We start from the raw sequence: 17945 nt of genomic DNA on the forward strand, positions 1-17945 counted from the left end.
TTGATCCATTTGGGTATGTATATTCATCTGCAGTTAAACCTACTATTAGGAAGGCCTCATATGTAAACCCCAAGGGAAAAAAAAAGACTTAATCAGATACCAAATTTTTTCGGACCTGATAACAGCAACTCATCTGAAACTGTCCATTTTGCCCTTTACATTTGGTTAGAGACTTCTCTGGGGGGAGGGGAAAAGAAAGCATCAAATAGAAAGTGGATAAATGCTCTAGTTAAATAAAAAATATCCGCAAACAACTGTATTTATGACATAATTGCCACCTACACTTGCCAGATGTTGCCAAGATTTATAACAGAAGTCAAACACTGTGAAATACGTCTCCAGTTGAGATACCAGGCCAGACTGACTTCCCCTAGCCAGAATCCCGAATGTTTGACGTACATTTGAGGATTGTCCACTTCCCTACTGGCCCAGGCCCTCTACCACCTTCCCCTCTCCAATTAGCTGGACAGTCACTGAAGTCCCTAAGGCTGCTGCAACACAGAGCACACAGTAGGGGCTGCTTACAGCCTCTGGGATATGTCATTTGAGAGAGGAAAAGGGCTGAAGATCACCTTACCCAGCTGTCTCATTTCACAGGAGAGGAAGGGAAGGCCCCGAGGGGGAAGTGCCGTGCCCAAGACACCACAGACAACCAACCGCAGACGCAGGCCTGGAGCCAAGGCCTCCACCTCCCAGCCCGGTCCTTTGCCCACTACATGGCACTGTAATTCCACGGGTTTAAATCATGGTTCTCTACAACCACAGGCTTAAATTACTTTAGGCCTGGAGCTCCCCTTTGAATCCTGCAGGGGCAGGTGAAGATCACTCTGCTCTAATAGGGAGGTAGGATCTTTTGAATGAGACCAAAATGTAATTTGTAGATTCCACAAAGACACCCAATATACCAAAAGGCACTGGAAATTATACAGGGTGGGGTCTTTAAAAAATGTTCTGGGTAAAAATTCCTGAGATCCCACTGTACATCTAAGTGGTAGGAATGATGCCACAAAAAGTCAAAGCTCACAGCCTTAGCCACCATAAAAACATCCTCACAATCCACGTTTATCCAGCCCGTTCTAATGGTTTGAAAAAATGCTCTTTGATGATGATGACAATGTAGAAGCCACTCCAATTCCTTTGAGGAAGCGAGTCATTCTTTTATGTCAGGGCCAGGGAAACGCACATTACTGATGAGCACAGGACAACTAATCCTTTGAACAGCAAGGATCATTTTAACAACCGAACATACACTGATAAGCCTCACACAGTCACTTAGCAGGAATAAGATGCTCACAAAAAAAGGAAGAAAATGCAGGTCTGAATATTGACTTTTTCAGGTAAAAAGAATCTTATGCCACCAAATTTCCATAAGTTCAGCATAGGTTTCTATTTTCTAGGCTCCTCTGCGAGGCAAATATAAACATCTCTATGCAATTCTCATGCACTTGGACAGAGATAGGAAAGCCCTAGAAACTGCTGGGAAGACAGCGTTGGCACAATCAGACTCGTTTTGTGGTCTGAAAACAGAGGCCTGAGAAACAAGGCAAGCCAGAGGACTCGCCAAGACCAAACACTGCCACATCCTCCAGATCATCAAGGGGTAGATGGGAACAGAATCAGGGAAGAATTACCAAGGAGATACCAATCCCTTGGGTTCAAGGAAGAAGTCCTTCTAGACACTAAGGAGAACAGACCTCCCTCCTGAGCAAGGAAAAATGGCTGCCCAGGGCAGGGGCAGGACAGGGGACGTGCTTCTGCAGGACTCACTCTGCTGCCAGAAGATTCCATTTTCCCAGGGATCTCTCCTCAAGTCACCATCTTGGTCAGGCTTCTGCCTCGCCTTAAGGCCATCTGGTTCTTCTTACTGCCAATTTCTCCAGGTCAGAAAGAGGCTTACAGGGGTATCTAAATTGTGGGGCAAGGTAGCTAAGCTTCCAAATCTGTTTTTTTCTTTTGAAAGCTGAGGAACAGCAACATCTCTTCAAATGCTAAGAAAGCAAAATAAGTATTAAGAATTTCAAAGACAAGAGTTATGTAAATATTAGGGAAGATCCTTTTATTAAAGAAATTAGTGCTAGCCAAAGATAACATCGGAAAGTAGACAACCTCAAAAACCTGATTATCCACTCTGTCTCAAACCTCAGCTTCTCCCCATCTCTTAGATTCATGGACAGACAGCAGTAAGATAATAGCTGGTGCTGACAATCTGGAATAATTAAGATGTGTTTGGTTTGTGGTATTTAAGAAGGAAGAAGAGTATAACTGCTGAAAAGATTTTCACCAAATGGTACTATATTTTAAGTTCTGGGATTGTATTTGAATTATCTGGAAACTCACTTATCTAGCACCCCTCATCTTCTGATGCCTCTGAACAATTCAACACATATTTGTTAGGCTTCAATGTAGTGTCTGGGCAGTACAATGTGGCTGACAGAAGGGCAGACTCTGGAGCCAGACCACCCTGGGCAGTCACTTGCCTCTCTGTGCCTGGGTTTTCTCACCCATAAAATGGGGATAATAGTATATCTAATAATACCTACTTCAAAGGGTTGTTGGGAGATGCAAATGAGTGAATATGTGTAAAGCCCTTAGGACAGTGAGCACCATGTAAGTGTCACATGTTATTATGATTAATTAAGAACTGTGTAAGGCACTGGGCTCTAACCACAACAGAGATCTGATCTCTGCCCTTGTGGGGCTTACAGTCTAATAAGGGACCATGGTAGTCAAATAATTACATAAACAGAATGACAAATCAGAGTCTATGATCTGCTACGAAAACGACATACAGGAACCATGAGAGCGTAACAGGAGAAGGCGAGCTGGTCTCATGACGGGGTGTACATGTCATCACAGTGTCAGAAGGTTTTCCTGAAGGACACTACAGGAAGAAGGGAGGGAAGAGAAGAATTTCCTGGGCAAAAGGAGCAGCCTGTAGTAAAGTGCTGGGACTAAAGCTCACTTACTGGGCTTGAGGAGCTAGTGGGCCAGAGCTGCTGGAGAGAAAGCAGAGGGCGGACAAGACGAGGTGGAGCAGGAGCAGGAGCAGGAGCAGCAGCAGACCAGGTGTGCACTCCTCCCACAGAGTGGGCCACAAAAAACCAGAAGCTTCTTAGATGTTTTATTTGTTATCTACCCAGCTTACATACAGCAGGAGTAGGATGGCGTGCTGTTCACGGTGGTATAAAGCAAGTCTGGAGGGAGAAGATGCTCCCCTAAGGGGAAGCGTTTCATAACAAACACAATCTGTGTTCACACCCTGGGTGAGTCTTCTGTGGTATTTTAATTTCTACTGTTAGACTATTGTTGCTCACTAGCTGGGTTACAGCTGAGTGTGAGCATGACACCCCAAAACGCCATGGGAGAGTTAATAAATGTGACTACTGGGATCACACACACACACACACACACACACATGCTAAATGTGACTACTGGGATGACACACACACACACACACGCTAAATGTGACTACTGGGATGACACACACACACACACGCTAAATGTGACTACTGGGATGACACACGCACACACACGCTAAATGTGACTACTGGGATGACACACACACACACACGCACACACACGCTAAATGTGACTACTGGGATGACACACACGCACACACACACTGGGCACACACACACACACACACACACACACACACACACACACACACACGCTAAATGTGACTACTGGGATGACACACACACACACACGCACACACACGCTAAATGTGACTACTGGGATGACACACACGCACACACACACTGGGCACGCACACACACACACACACACACACACACACACACACACACACACACACACACACACACACACACACACACACACACACACACACACACACACACACACACACACACACACACACACACACACACACACCTGCAGTCAGTTCCAGAGCTATTTTTGCTACAGTAGGCAGAAATCTTGGAGGTCCTGACCCTACCAGAGGAGGTAAGTGGCGGGATCACAGTCTCACATTTCTCCAGTAGGTTGGCATGGGTGGCAAGTATTTATCATTCTCTCCCGGCCGCTCCCAATTTCACACTTCTTCCTGTTGACTGACTGTTCTATGTCCAACTTACTTGCTAGTTCACTTATTTTAACCCCACCCCCAGGCTGGACTCTCTCTTTCATCCTACAGATAAACAGCAAGAAGGGTCTGGTCATATACAGCTGCCTTGGCACGCCAAGGCCTATTAAGTTCCTGCCTTCAAGGATTTGAGAAACAGTACAAGGGAAAAAGATAGCAGGTTCCATGGCGACACCTCCCAAAAGGTGACCTGGCAGCATGCCCAGGCCCTGCCCAGAGCAATTCCCTGAGATTTTGAGCCCACACTTCCTGCTCCTCAGGCCTTCATTCCTAGGCCTGTCCCATGTTCATGTAATTCCAAAGCCTGTTATTCATCCCCTCAAAACTCTACATTAAAAAAACCCCAAAGTTCCTCAGGTATCCCCACAAGGCTGGCACATGCTCAACAGAAGTTTTTTGGGTAAATGAAGCTAGAAGATGAGACAGGATGCAAGAGATATGTGTTCTTGTTCAGGCTCTGGGCAAGTCATTAAATTTCTCTGGGCATCAGTTTCTGATTCAATGAAGTTAGAAGGCTGGGTTGCATATGCCTTTTAGCTCAGGAGTATTGACGATCCCTGATTTACCAGGCCCTCATCTCTCCTCAGGCTTTACTGTAGATTCTCCTAGCCCCAACCAATCAAAACATGCCCAAAACCCACATAGGAGTTTGAGAGAGTTTAGCATTCTTAATGCCTTTGAACACAGTGATTTCCAATCCTAGTCTTCCACATGCCAGTGTCTCCACTTATCTTGAAATATTGCAACATTGGAAACTGTAATAATCTGATTCACTTTAAGGTTCAGGGTGGGGAAAAGAAATATCGTAGAAATCAATTAAGGTTATGTGGGAGGAGATGAGTGACTCCTAAGTTACACATACTTGCTACAGACTCTAACACCAGCCATCTCCTAAACTATAAGGAAGACCTCTTTTCTTCTCCAAACCACAAATCAGGTTAAGTGATTGAATTCTACCCATGCACTGAAAACCCCAGAGGTTTCCAAGTACTGCACCATCAGATCAAGATGACATAGTGTTAGTTTTAAAAGCAACTGTGGTTTGGTTCCCAGTCAGCTGAGTACCAAAACTACAGATAAACTTGTTCTTAACCTCTACATATAAAGGAAACTGTTTTCTTCTTTGCAAAACCAGACCACAGCAAGTGGAAAATGAACCCTAACAGAACTACTGGATAAGGTCATCGGATTTTTCAGAATGAGGTGACTTTGAGGTTAGAAACTCCCCATACCTGGCTTCACATCTTTCTTGCAGTATTTGAATTTATGTGGAGATTTTATAAATACCTGTACAATGGGGGTAAAAAACTGTTTAATTTTGTTTGTAAAAAATATATACACCACCTGTGTATTTGGGAGCAGACCCATCACAAAAATCAAAAAATTGCTGGCTTTGTTCTCTGAGTCATTTCTGAGGCTTCCTTGACTGAATTTAAAATTTTCTCTTATCATTAAAAATTGACAAGAAATATTCAATACCTATTTGCTCTGCATTTTCAAACGTACAAGAGCCGTCAATACCAGCCCTCCAGAAGACTAGATGGGAAGCAAATTGGAGCATAAACCTATATACTAACCCCAACACCAAGTGACGTGGTGCCAAAGTGGGCAGGCCGGTGAAGGGCCACGATTTGGCTGGGCCCTATGGGACAGGTGAGCAACACCTAAAATGAAACCACAGCCCGCTGTTGTGGCAACTTTCAAGCCCCTCTCCCTTGCTCTGTTCTATGTTGTCTGTCTTTCCACAGAATTTTATCACCTTCTTACATCCTATATTTTCATGTGTTTACCAGGCTGTTGTTTCTGGTCTGTCTCAGCCAAGCAGATGTTAGTTTCATGACGGCAGGAGTCTTTGTTTTGTTCATTCATGTGTCCCAAGCACCTCAAACAGTGCTAGGCATATAATATGTACTCAATAAAACTGGTGGGTGAATGGACGAACAGATGGAATCTGCTAAGTCAGGGGTAAGGAAGCTAGCAGGCTCAGAGCAAAGCAGCCCTCTCATCTCTGACCACCCAGGTAGGAGTGGTATGAAGCTGTAGAGCTGGGGGACTAGTTTCTTTACCCTAAATGGGGTTCCCTTTTTGGGAAGACCGTTAGAAATAGGCCCACTTAAGAGATTTTCTAGTTCCAAGGCCTTGTTTTATGGATGAGGAAACAGGAAATAACTACTTTGTCCAAATTCTCCCAGCTTGCTAGTACCAAAGCCCTCATCTCCCAACTCCCACTCACAAAAAGAATATTTTATCACATCATTTTATCAAAACTATATGAAAACAAAAAGTGGTGCCTATAAACTACATGCAGAGGCTGATAAATACCCAGATAGCCAGCTGTCACAGGAAACGGGGAAGGAGACATCACAAACCCAACCCTCCTACGAACTGCTTCCAACATGTATATTCTCACCCTGATAAGAAAGGTTCCTTTTTTGCATATGTGCTTCATTCTCCTATTTCATCAGACTTACTCCTTCCACAAATGCATTCTGTGCCCACCGCCCTTAGCTACTTCACTCAGGCCACAGAAGGCTCTTTCAAAATTCGGAGGATGATTCTACCCACCAGGGTACTTTGAAGGAGCCTCGAAAACAGTATCGTTTTGATTCCATAGGCCTCTTAACACGTGGAGAAGGCAGAAATAATAAGCAAGCATAAGCATAACTTTAAGTAATTCTAAACATCTAATTCAATAACTAAGTGTACTTGAATATAAGGCCAGTTATATTCATATATTATATATATAACCCCAACTGGAATTACTTGCCCTTTAAAACTTGGGTAACAGTAAAATTAGACAAAAACATAATGTTAGTTTCTCTATTTCTAGTTCTGCCACTAGCTAGCAGAATATATCAATGTCATCTTACTCATAAAATGAGGCAAAAGCTGTCTCCAGTCTGGCCCAGGGCTCCGTGACGTGACAGGGCCCAGCAAGACATTTGCTCTGTTTAGGGCTGAAGTACAGGTATCACCTCATGGCCTCCACCTGGCTGCCCATTAGAGTCACCTGGGGCTTAATTTTTTTTTAAGAAAGGATGCCAGTCTCCACTACTAGAAATTCTGATTTCATTCATCTGGGGTGGGGCCTCAGCCTAGGGCTTTTAAAAAGCTCCCCTGGTGACTCCAGGTGACTAATTCAGCCAGGGTGAGAAGTACTGCCTTGAGGAACACATTTCTAGCTGCAGCTGTGGCCCTCCAGGCAGGTGTTTCTCTCACTCCCAGGGGCCCCTCAGCAGTCATGGGCCATTTGCTGTAAGAAAAAAGATCTGATTTCGTTTGGTCCACATACTCCTCTGACCAATTCTCAACTGCAGACCAATGACAATGTCAGCTTCTAGGGATATGACAGCGCTGTCTGTTCAGAAAATGCATGAAAAAATTTGGTTTCCATAAGAAACACTGCTGCAGCCTAGACATAATTATTTCCTCATCTGAATTAGTGGGGGGGGGGGGCAAATAACCCACTGGAGAAAGGGGTGGTTTTGAATTATAATTATAAATTAGTCTACTAACTAAGGAAATCATGTTCAATACATAAGAGGACAATCCTGGATCAAGGTTCATTTTTAATAGCGAAACATCATGCTGGGTGAAAAATGAAACTGACTTGGAATAATCACAAACCATTTATCTCACAGAGGTTGGCAATGGAAAAATTAATCTCATTACTGATATGAGGAGCCCATCAAGAGGGTACCACGCAGTACAGGTCATGCCCACCCAAGCAAATGTCCTGGAAACGCTCATTCTACAAACACACTACTGATGCGGTCCCACTAAGGGACGTTGATTACAGCTAAAGCAACATCTTCCTGCCGCCTCCCCAACCCCTGGCAACAAAACCCACAACCTGCCTGCCTAATAATAGAACAACTCCTTGTTTTATTGGTCTTTGAGCCTCAAAGAGGAATTTAATCAATATTTGCTGAATGCCTAACTCACTATGTTAAAAGCCACAGAGGATGCAGATAAGCAAGACACCATCCCTGCACCCTAGGGCAGACCAGCAAGTTAACTGCAGCCTCCTCCCCACATTCCTGTCCCCCTCCTTCCTCCGACTCGCCTGAGACCCACCTAAGCTAACTGCATCCCTCCACGGTGGTCCAAGGTCAGAGGCCGCTCTCTCTTGTCACCACAGACCCACTTCCCAGGGCCAGAACTGCCTGGGAGGTGGGGACCTCTGCAAGGGCAAACACCAGGCCCAGCCTGATGCTTAGAGAGTTCTATCTATCCTTTCATGGTCCCTTCCCTGTGGTGGGACTGCACTATGGTAAAACAACTATAATTCAAGGCTTCTGAGATGAACTTTCAGTTTAGCTATTTCAGAAACATTTCTGGGCGAGATCTTACTGAAAAACATGCACCTGCTTGGATATTATTAGACCTAAAGAAAAGAAACAAGCTTAAACTGTGAATCAAGTTTAAGGACCTCTTAGTCTCCACTCTCTTCATGATAGCTGGATTTGGCTCAAGTTGAAAATGGCCAGTCTCACTGGTGGAGAGTCTCAGGTGAGGGCAGCATTTCCACATCAAACTGCACCTTTCTACACTGAAACCAAGGGTGTGAGGCTGCGACCCTCATGGGAGGTACACGAGCATATTCTGAGCATTTTCCCAAAGCTTACAAGGAAGTCTACTTTTCTCTTCCTGGGCTTCCTCCAGATCCAATCTGTCGTTGCGACATGGCTTGGTCACCTCCCTGGGGTTATGACTGGGATAGCTGGACTCATTGGTTCTCACAAACACACTAGAACATAAACTGTTCTTTAAAGGGAAGCAAGATTAGATTCAAGGTTTAGTTATTTAACAAATCAGAGTAAAACATTTTCACCATAGCTTTTTAGGTATTTAAGATGCCATCAAGAGACTACCTGGTTATTTAGAGCTTCAAAATAGAAACAAAACAAAACCTCAACATTCCATTTTCGCTTGCCTTAAAATCCACACTGCTAAAACAGCTTACTTTAAAGTGGTTATCGTAAAGGTCACTTTGTGCTTTTTTAAATTCCAAAATTGCTTGGAGGCTGGAGGAAGGGGGCTGTAAAAGAATACATACGATTAGCAAATTCCACTTCTAGAAATTTATCCCAAAGAAATAATTCAGCAGTTAAGATACAGCCAAGACTTTAGCAGCAAGGTTCATTACACTGTTTACAGTGACAAAAATTTAAAAGTTTCAATATCTAAATGATTGAATGGTCAAATTATGGTATATTTATTCAGAGAAGTATTATGCAGCCAATGAGAATAATGCTGCAGTAGTACATTTATTGACTCAGAAAAATCTAGATATATTCCAGTCTGGGGAAGAAAAAATACTATTTATGCAAATATGTACACAGAAAAAAAAACATCTGGAATGATCTATATTAAGATATTAGATTAGCCACCAGGGAAATGCAAATCAAATCCATAATGAGTTACTACTTCACACCCAATAGGATGACTATAACCAAAATGGCAGAAAATACCAAGTGTTGGTGAGGATGTAGAAAAATTGGAACTCTCCTACACTGCAGGTAGGAATATAAAACAGTGCATTTTCTTTGGAAAACACTTTGGCAGTTCCTCAAAATGTTAAACATAAGAGTAACCACATGACCCAGAAATCTCACTATTACGTATATACCCAAGAAAAATGAAAATATATAGCCATTCAAAAATTTGTGCACAGATACTCATGGCAGCATTATTCATAACAGCCAAAAAAGGGAAACCTAAATTTTCATTAACTGAAGAATGGATAAAATGTGGTATATCCATATAATGGATTATTATTCAGCAATAAAAAAGAAACAAAACATTGATTTTTTTTTTTTTCTACAACACGGATGAACCTTGAAAACATGTCAGGTGAAAGAAGTCAATTACAAAAGACCACATGTAGTATGATTCCATTTACATGAAATGGCCAGAATAGGCAAATCTATAAATACAGAAAGTAGATGAATGGTTGCCAAGGGCTGGGAGATTTGTGGGAAATGGCAATGACAGCTACTGGGTATGGAGTTTCTTTTGGGCATGATGAAAATAGTACAAAATTACCTGTGGTGATGGTTGCACAATTCTGTGAATATATTAAAGCCCACTGAACTGTACATTCTGAATGGATGCCTTATATGATGGGTGAATTATATCTCAATAAAGCTGTTAAAAATGTTAATAGAGGTAATGTTTGGATAATAGGATTACAGAAGGTTTTTTTTTTAACTTAGATGTACCTATACTTTCTAGCTTTTCTACAATGAATATGATTACAGGGAGTTAAAAAAAAATCTTCCCATGTGATCATATAGAAAGCACCAAACACACAAAAAAATTTGAAGAAAAGGAAATACACCTTTCCTTCTTTCCTTATGATGGTGGAAACCCATATGACCCCAGCAGGGTGATCACTAGGCAAAGTATGGCTGATTACCATAAGCAATCCTGGTCAGTTAGGACTCTAGTCACCAACTCAGGACTGGGTACAAAAGACTCAAATGCTTTTGGCATGGATGACAGCTTGCTAAGGTGCTACTCAAAGTGACAAATGCAGTGATGTATTTAGGACATTTATTTCCTAACAGGTTATAGGAAACACTCTGGGAAAAAACTGACAATACAGAACATGCATTTTCACACTGTTGTATTTGCTGTTTGTATGTGAACAAAGAACATGAGATAACCAGAAGTGACAGAAAGACTGTCTAAAACCAACTTACACTTTAAAAAAGGAATGCAAACAAGGAGCTAATGATTACTTTTAAAGTTCTACTTTTCCCAGTCCATATCTAGTCTGTGCACTTATTAAAATATCTCTGAGAATGTGTTGCTCTGAGGCAGGGCAGTCTGGAACCAAACATGGGATACAGGTAAAGATAAAGAAAAAAAACCCAGCCCCTGGGAAATGTAGCCAACCAGCACACTTATTATTCACAGACTATGATTCACTGTCCCTATTTTTTAAGCCAGCATCACACTCTAATCATATTGCTAGGTTACAGGCCCGGAGTTATTTGTGCATAATGAAAACTGAATCCATTAATGATACAGTAGGCTTTTCTCCCCTATATCATCTCTTTAGGGAGAACGTTTGATTATAAAATACACATAACATTGAACCTAAAGATTACTTTGGAGCCCCAAATCAAAGAGGTTTCTAATGAAACTGAAATAGTTACCCAATAATTCTTCAACCTGAAAAATGGAGTCACAATCTGAGGCAGGAAAATAACTATATCCCCCAGGCCCATGCAGGTGGTGCTCATCCGTCCAAACATGAAGAAACCTTTACACAGCTCAGTGGTTTTATATTCAGGAATACGGTCTCTACCATTGAATTCTCTGAAGAGTAAGTTTTGCACACATTTTCTCTTATGCTCTGAGAAGCTATACTACTGTGGAAAGCTGACTTGCCAGGCAAGTTAATGAAACAATACACACGCATATGGACACAACTAGTTTAATTTCATGATCAGCAGCCCTAATAATATGAGCTTAATGAACCAGTCTCCTATGGCCTCAGTATAAATACTTGATATCTCCTGGTAGGATACTTCGTGCAGGTGATAACTATTATCATAAATGGTAAGCAAGGACATTTCTAGTTAAAACTTATGTCTCAGATGATACTCGGTATGTTTCTGTAGACACACAATCCTCAGTTCTCAGGACAGTCATAATTCCCTTCTACAACCAAAACACTGGCTGAATAAAATAAATTGTGTATATTATAGCTGAAGAAAGTACCTTGCTTCACATGCTACAGATCTCTTTGGCACTTTAGAGAATTGACACCTGAACACCATAAAATGAGGATTATCTGGCAGCAATGATGTGACAGCAATGATGTAATGCAAACCAACATTCTATTATACATCACCTATTTCCCAATTCTTGTTACTCCAAGAGCATACACAAGATCAGGGTCTAGGAGGGAGGGAAAAACTCACTGACTAAATAAGCATATTCTGGATTAACAAAAGACAGGCTGAAGTGCTTAATGACACTGATGATGCTGCATTTTGGATATGGTAGCCTAGAGCCTCAGCCCATGATGAGTCAATGTCTGGCTCAATCAGACACACATTGAAAGAAAATCACTGTATTATCAATTAAAAGGAAACAGCATAAAAAAAAATTTCCTTGCAGAGGCATAACATTAAAAAAAATGATGTCTTAGCATAAAAAGCATCTGTGGGGGTGGTTATAGTGTTAAGGGAGTTTTATCTACGATCTATAAGGTGCCTTCACATGTGTTCATGTGTTAGCTGTCCCCATTTCACATATCAGGAAACAGAATCTCTGAGGGCACAGCTAGCAAGTAACCAGTTAGAACTCAGGTTTGTCTGATTTTACAGCCAGTATGTTGTGCACATCACTGATGCCCAGTTTACCTGCAAACTCTGCAATGGGTTTCATTTCGAATTCTGAAATAATAATTCTATGTTTGGGGATCAAAATTTTTACTGGTAGATAATTCTGGGAGTGAAATTCTGATCTTTTACCTACAAAGCAGTTACACTAAAACATAACCTTTGGATAAGGGTCTGGAATATCTTGCCATGAACCCTGAGAAGTTTGGATTTCTAAGTACAATTTGGAAATATTTACATGAACTGAAACTATAGTCCCAGCTGAAGCTAAATAGTTATTTTTGGCTCTTTAGCCTAAGTTATTCAATAACTAAGACACTAGAAACCAGTGAAAGAAAAACAAATGGAAAGATCTGCCAAAGAAAACCATATATGCTTGGCCTTGACAATATGAAATGATTTATTTCCATGTCACACGTTTGATCTTTCCGTTTACACTCTTATTTGTGAACAGATGCCAAGCAGCAGTGAAACCAATCCAAGATGAAGTATTCAAGTTCAAAACCTGACCCGAGTTGTGACAGTGGATCTTTTTTTAATTACAAGAAAAAAATTAATTTACATGAGTTCTATGGTGAAATGTGTACAAATTTTCCTTTTAAAAAAACCCCAAATTTGAAAAGGTGGTCTCCTATTATACATCATCTATTTCCCAATTCTTGTTACTCCAAGAGCACACACTATTAGTTACCTAAAATGCATAACCTCCCAAGAGTTCAGGCTGTGGCTCCCGGGTACACATGTCAGTTCTCCTGGTACATGGCATACCATATTAAAGAGTGCACGGTGGAGGTCATTAAACAGAACCTGCACCAATGGACCGTACCCACATCCTGAACAATACTTTTTTGTTTTAAACCACTCACTAATTTAGGTTCTTACAACCAGAAGAAAAAAGAACTCAAGTCTGTCCACAAAATGTCCTCCCCAGCCACGATGCCCAAATCTACAGCCTGAGTGAAACCTTAACTAGTTAAATAAATGTAAGGGCGCCTCACTCCATAAAAAAATGAGAAGACGCTTCGGAGGACCCCACAGTGCTCTCAGGGGAGAAGACGGTCTCTCAGCTTAAATTTTGAAGTGGCTTCACCACTGTCCCATATGGGGGCTTAAAAAAGAGTCCCAATCCCTCACCTTTAACTTGCCTAATCAAGTCCTGGGGCACAAAAGGAAGATTCCTGCCTCCGAAGAAAAAAACCGAGAAACCTGCAAAGCAGGTAAGCAGAATCAAGCTTTCCGGTAAAAACGCTTACCCCGTTCCCCGCTGCATTCGCTTCCCAAAGTTCTCGCATTTTTAAAAGTTCAAACTAGGATTATAAACGCAAGACAGTCCCTCCCCCTCGATTACAGAGCCCTTTCTGTCCTTCCTCCGAGGCCACCGCCAGGCAGAGCCGGTTGTCCACCTGTGGGAAGAAGGCTCGGGCAGGTGAGGCGGCCTCGAGGAGCGCAGGGCCTCCGGAGGCCCCGAGGTGCCGCCGGAGCAGCACGAAGTTGCGCCGGGACGCACGGGGCCCCGGAGGCGCTGCCCGCGATAGCGCGCTGGCCGGCGAGGCCCCTCGCGTGGCCGCCGCGGCCGCCACTCTGGCTGGCCGGGAGGCGCTCGTTCCCTGCCCGGCGGGAGCTTACGCCGGGGCGCACGGGGCCTCCGGCCGCTGCCGCCACGCTCCCGGCTTGGATCCCGGCCCGCCCCGCGTTGTCGCCCACCCCACGCTTCCCGGTCACTCACCCCGGGGCCGCCCAGCAGCAGCGCCAGCAGCAGCCGGGCCGGCATGGCGAGGACTTGGCCCTGGTTCCCGGCCGGCCAGCTCCGGGGGGCGGTGCAGCGCGCGAGCTAGAACCGGGCGGGGGCGCCGCGACGGCAGCGCGGCGGAGCCGAGCTTCAGCAGACACAGAACTGACTAGGCGGTGGCGGAACCCCCATTCCCAGCTCTATAAGAGCCGGGTGCCGGCCTCCTTCCGGTCGGGGCGGGGCCGGGCCCGCGGGTGGGCGGGGCCGGGTTTGGGAATTGCGCTGGGTGGGCGGGGTATGGGCGGGGCCGTGGGTGGGCGGGGCCGGGCCCGGGGACGGAGCTGGGTAGGCCCGGGTGGGGCGGGGGCGGTGCTGGCTCCTCGCTGGCCTCGGGTCCCGTGGCCGCAGTTGCGGCAGGTCACCAGGCCTCTGCTCGGGCGTCCGGCGCCTAGGGGCCCTGAGCGACCGAGGCAAGGAGCTTGTCCGAGGGCCGGGGGAGGCCGGCATCCCCGCCACATGGGCACACCCCGTCCCCCGGAGGCCCTACTAAACCCGCCGAGGGACTCACTGCATCAGCCTCGGTCTCGCGAAAGGCCAAGAGTCGGGCGGAGCCAGACATCCAGAGCCCCAACTTCATCTTGGCACCGTGGCGGAATCATCGGCGACCGCCGGTGCGAGGTCGGCGGTGGCAGGGATTCCAGCAAACAAGGCGCTTCTGCTCTGCGCGCCGCGGTCGCCGAGCTCACAGTCCTGGGGTCCGCCAGTTGCTCCTCTGCTGGTCCGAAGGCCCCTTTCTTTCCTTTCTTTGTCCTCAGGAATTCTCCTCAAATCATGTCTAACAACCATCTGTTCCCTCTGGAATAAACCACGGCCATGTCATTCGCTAAAAATTATAAGCAAAAAAAACCGTTTCGGCTGCTTGTTTTCGGCTGCTTCATGTGTTTATGTGGCACACGATGTGACCTCGTAAAGCTTGAGATGACATATGTCACAACTCATTGGAGGGAGTGGGTGTGTTGAGACTCATACATGGTCTATTCCAGGGTTATGGGCTATTAACCTGAATGAAAGAGGCTGGCGGCTGTTTGGTCATTGGGTCCCACGCGGTGGTCCACTTAGGTGCAAGGGAGGAGAGAGGACATATTGTTTGTAATGAGATAAACTAAGATTCGCTGCACAACGCTTACGTATACTAGGAGAAAAAGAAAAAGGGGACAGCAATTTCTATGGTTTTTCCTGATTGGCTCACATAACGGCCTAAAATTTTTCAGGGTTTGGGGGGAAGGAGTAAGCAATGCTAGAGAAAACAGCAAAGAAATAGTGGGGACCTGACCAAATATCTGTGCACTGTGGATCAATACTATCCAACTATACCAGACAGAAATGCTCATAGTAAGCCAAAATCCCATAAGCAGAGTTCTCCATTCCGTGCCCCCAGTGCCTGGATCGCAGTCAAGGGACTAATTCCTACCAACGCTGGAGAATCCACCGGTACCAGTTTGAGTGGGACGAATCTTGGCAAGTGTGGAAGCGGTAGGTATTTTGAAAAGTGTTATTTGCGTGTCTAAATGCAAACACAGAGGTTTGGAATTGGCGGCAAGATGTGTGGAAACAGGCTCCATCGGTCTTGTGCACCGTGGCTAGGTGTCCAGGGAGGAGCCTATAGCTCAGGAACTAGGAGGAGCTGTTTAATGATTACCTGTCCAGCTTGCAAGCTGACAACAGCATCTATGAGCATTTGTTGAAGTTAAAAGAGAAGCTTGCCTGGAAAACACTCCTTTCACATCCTTTTCTGGTGCTTTTTCTCAAACAGAATTAAGTATAGGAGGGGAACTTTCTGTGCTGGAACTCTGGCAGCCCTTTGACAATTCAAAAGGTCACTGTGACCCCATAAGCATAGCAGATGAAACTCAAAGGGGAACGTGACTCATCTGACTCACAAATCAGTTTTAAAGATCCAATAAAGAAAAAAAAACGTCCATTCCAAGGAACCTAGGCCAGGTAGGTATATTTATCTTGTACTCAGTTGGACCAAATCCCCAGGCCTTAACTGCACTGTTCTATTTTCTCAGAATTTCTTATGTACCAGTTGGGTTGTTCCTAAGTGTAATCAGATCACATATTTTATGCACTTCTCCACTGGATTGGCAACTCATATGATAAGCTCTCGTTTTATTTATGCAGCATTGCCCATAATCTGCCTCCACAGTCAAGTATTGTTTTCACAGCTTTTACTTATGATAAAGCAAAAGCTGACATCACTGATAAACACGAGCAGAAATGGAAATATTCTGTAGGTTCCTTTGAAGTGCCCTGCCATAAAAGGCCTGAAAATGGGGAGTAAATGACCTCCTCTGGAAGTTGCATTCAGTAGCATCCACTAAACCAGGCAAAGGTCACAGTCTTTGGGTAAAGATAAGCTGTTTCCACAAAGATAAAAAGTATGTATCTCAGATTCAACAAAGACAGAGGCAGGACCCAAATATGTTGGGTAGAGGGCAGTAGAGGGAGGAGAAAGTGAGTTAACAAAATCTTATTTTCACTTCTCTCTAAACCAGTGGTTCCCAAACTTGGAGAGCTTTCAAAAAACAGATCTCCGGCACCTTTTCATGTTCTCTTCCCCTACTGATTCAGAATCTCCAGGGGTGGAGCCCAGAGAATGTGTTTTCATTTCCGCAGGTGACTAAGGGCAGCCAAGATCTTGGGTTCCAGCTCACTCCCAAAGTTCCGTGTTAATCCTTGTAGCCATTAATCTCTTTTATTTATTTTAGCAAATGTCGCCCTCTTGTGGAAGAAATTATGACCTAGGCTTTAAAAGGGTTTGCCTGTTTCATTTTTGTTTAAAACCCTTCTAAATATCATTAAAAAATGATTGTAAGGTTGGCTTGCAGACAGCTGTTTAGTAAGAGGGTAGTTGCCTTTGAAGGAGATTTGAAAGGAAAATCTGGTAAAACGAGAAAATGAAGGTATGGTTGAAATCTTCAGGAAGGTTTCAAAGGGACAGTGTGTATCAGAGTAAATCAACTGTGTGTGAACTCTGTGCTGCTACAAAAGAGATTTGAATTTAGAGCACATGTGGTGTAGTTTTGGTATAAATAAAACAATGAAACAAGAGTCTGTGGTAGCAAGCTAAACTTTTTTAAACTAATTTTTTTATTAAGGCATCATTGATACACACTCTAATGAAGGTTTCACATGAAAAACACTGTGGTTACCACATTCACCCATATTATCAAGTCCCCTCCCACACCCCATTGCAGTCACTGTGCATCAGTGTAGTAAGATGCCACAGTGTCACTACTTATCTTCTCTGTGCTATACTGCCTTCCCTGTGACCCCACACACACCACGTGTGCCAATCATAATACCCCTCAATCCCCTTCTCCTTCCCTCCCCACCAGCCCTTCCCTTTGGTAACTGCTAGTCCCTTCTTGGAGTCTGTGAGTCTGCTGCTGTTTAGTTCTTTCAGTTTGGGCAAGCTAAATTTTTTTATTAAGGTATTATTGATATATACTCTTATGAAGGTTTCACATGAAAAAACAATATGGTTACTACACTCACCTGTACTATCAAGTCCCCACTCATACCCCAGTGCAGTCACCGTCCATCAGTGTAGCAAGATTTGGCAAGCTAAATTTTTATCTGCTCTGTGTCCTAATGCTTCAGGACAAATGTGTTTTAATGTTTAAGGGAAATTTAAGAAAAGCCAGTCCAGTGGGAATGTAATTTAGTTCAACCATTGTGGAAA

At 44.0% G+C, this 17945-nt stretch overlaps 1 protein-coding gene across 1 annotated transcript in view; it reads right to left on the reverse strand.

Moving 5' to 3' along the window:
• The window catches only part of ERN1 (endoplasmic reticulum to nucleus signaling 1), a 73616-nt gene extending 59179 nt beyond the window's left edge, over positions 1-14437 (reverse strand). Inside the window, exon 1 of the mRNA XM_036899730.2 lies at positions 14195-14437. Coding sequence (XP_036755625.2) covers positions 14195-14239 — 45 coding nt within the window. The 5' untranslated portion in view covers positions 14240-14437. The remainder of the gene's footprint in view (positions 1-14194) is intronic.
• Between the last annotated feature and the right edge of the window lie 3508 nt (positions 14438-17945).

Source organism: Manis pentadactyla, chromosome 4 (genome assembly GCF_030020395.1).
Source record: "Manis pentadactyla isolate mManPen7 chromosome 4, mManPen7.hap1, whole genome shotgun sequence".
NCBI classification, from domain to species: Eukaryota; Metazoa; Chordata; class Mammalia; order Pholidota; family Manidae; genus Manis; species Manis pentadactyla.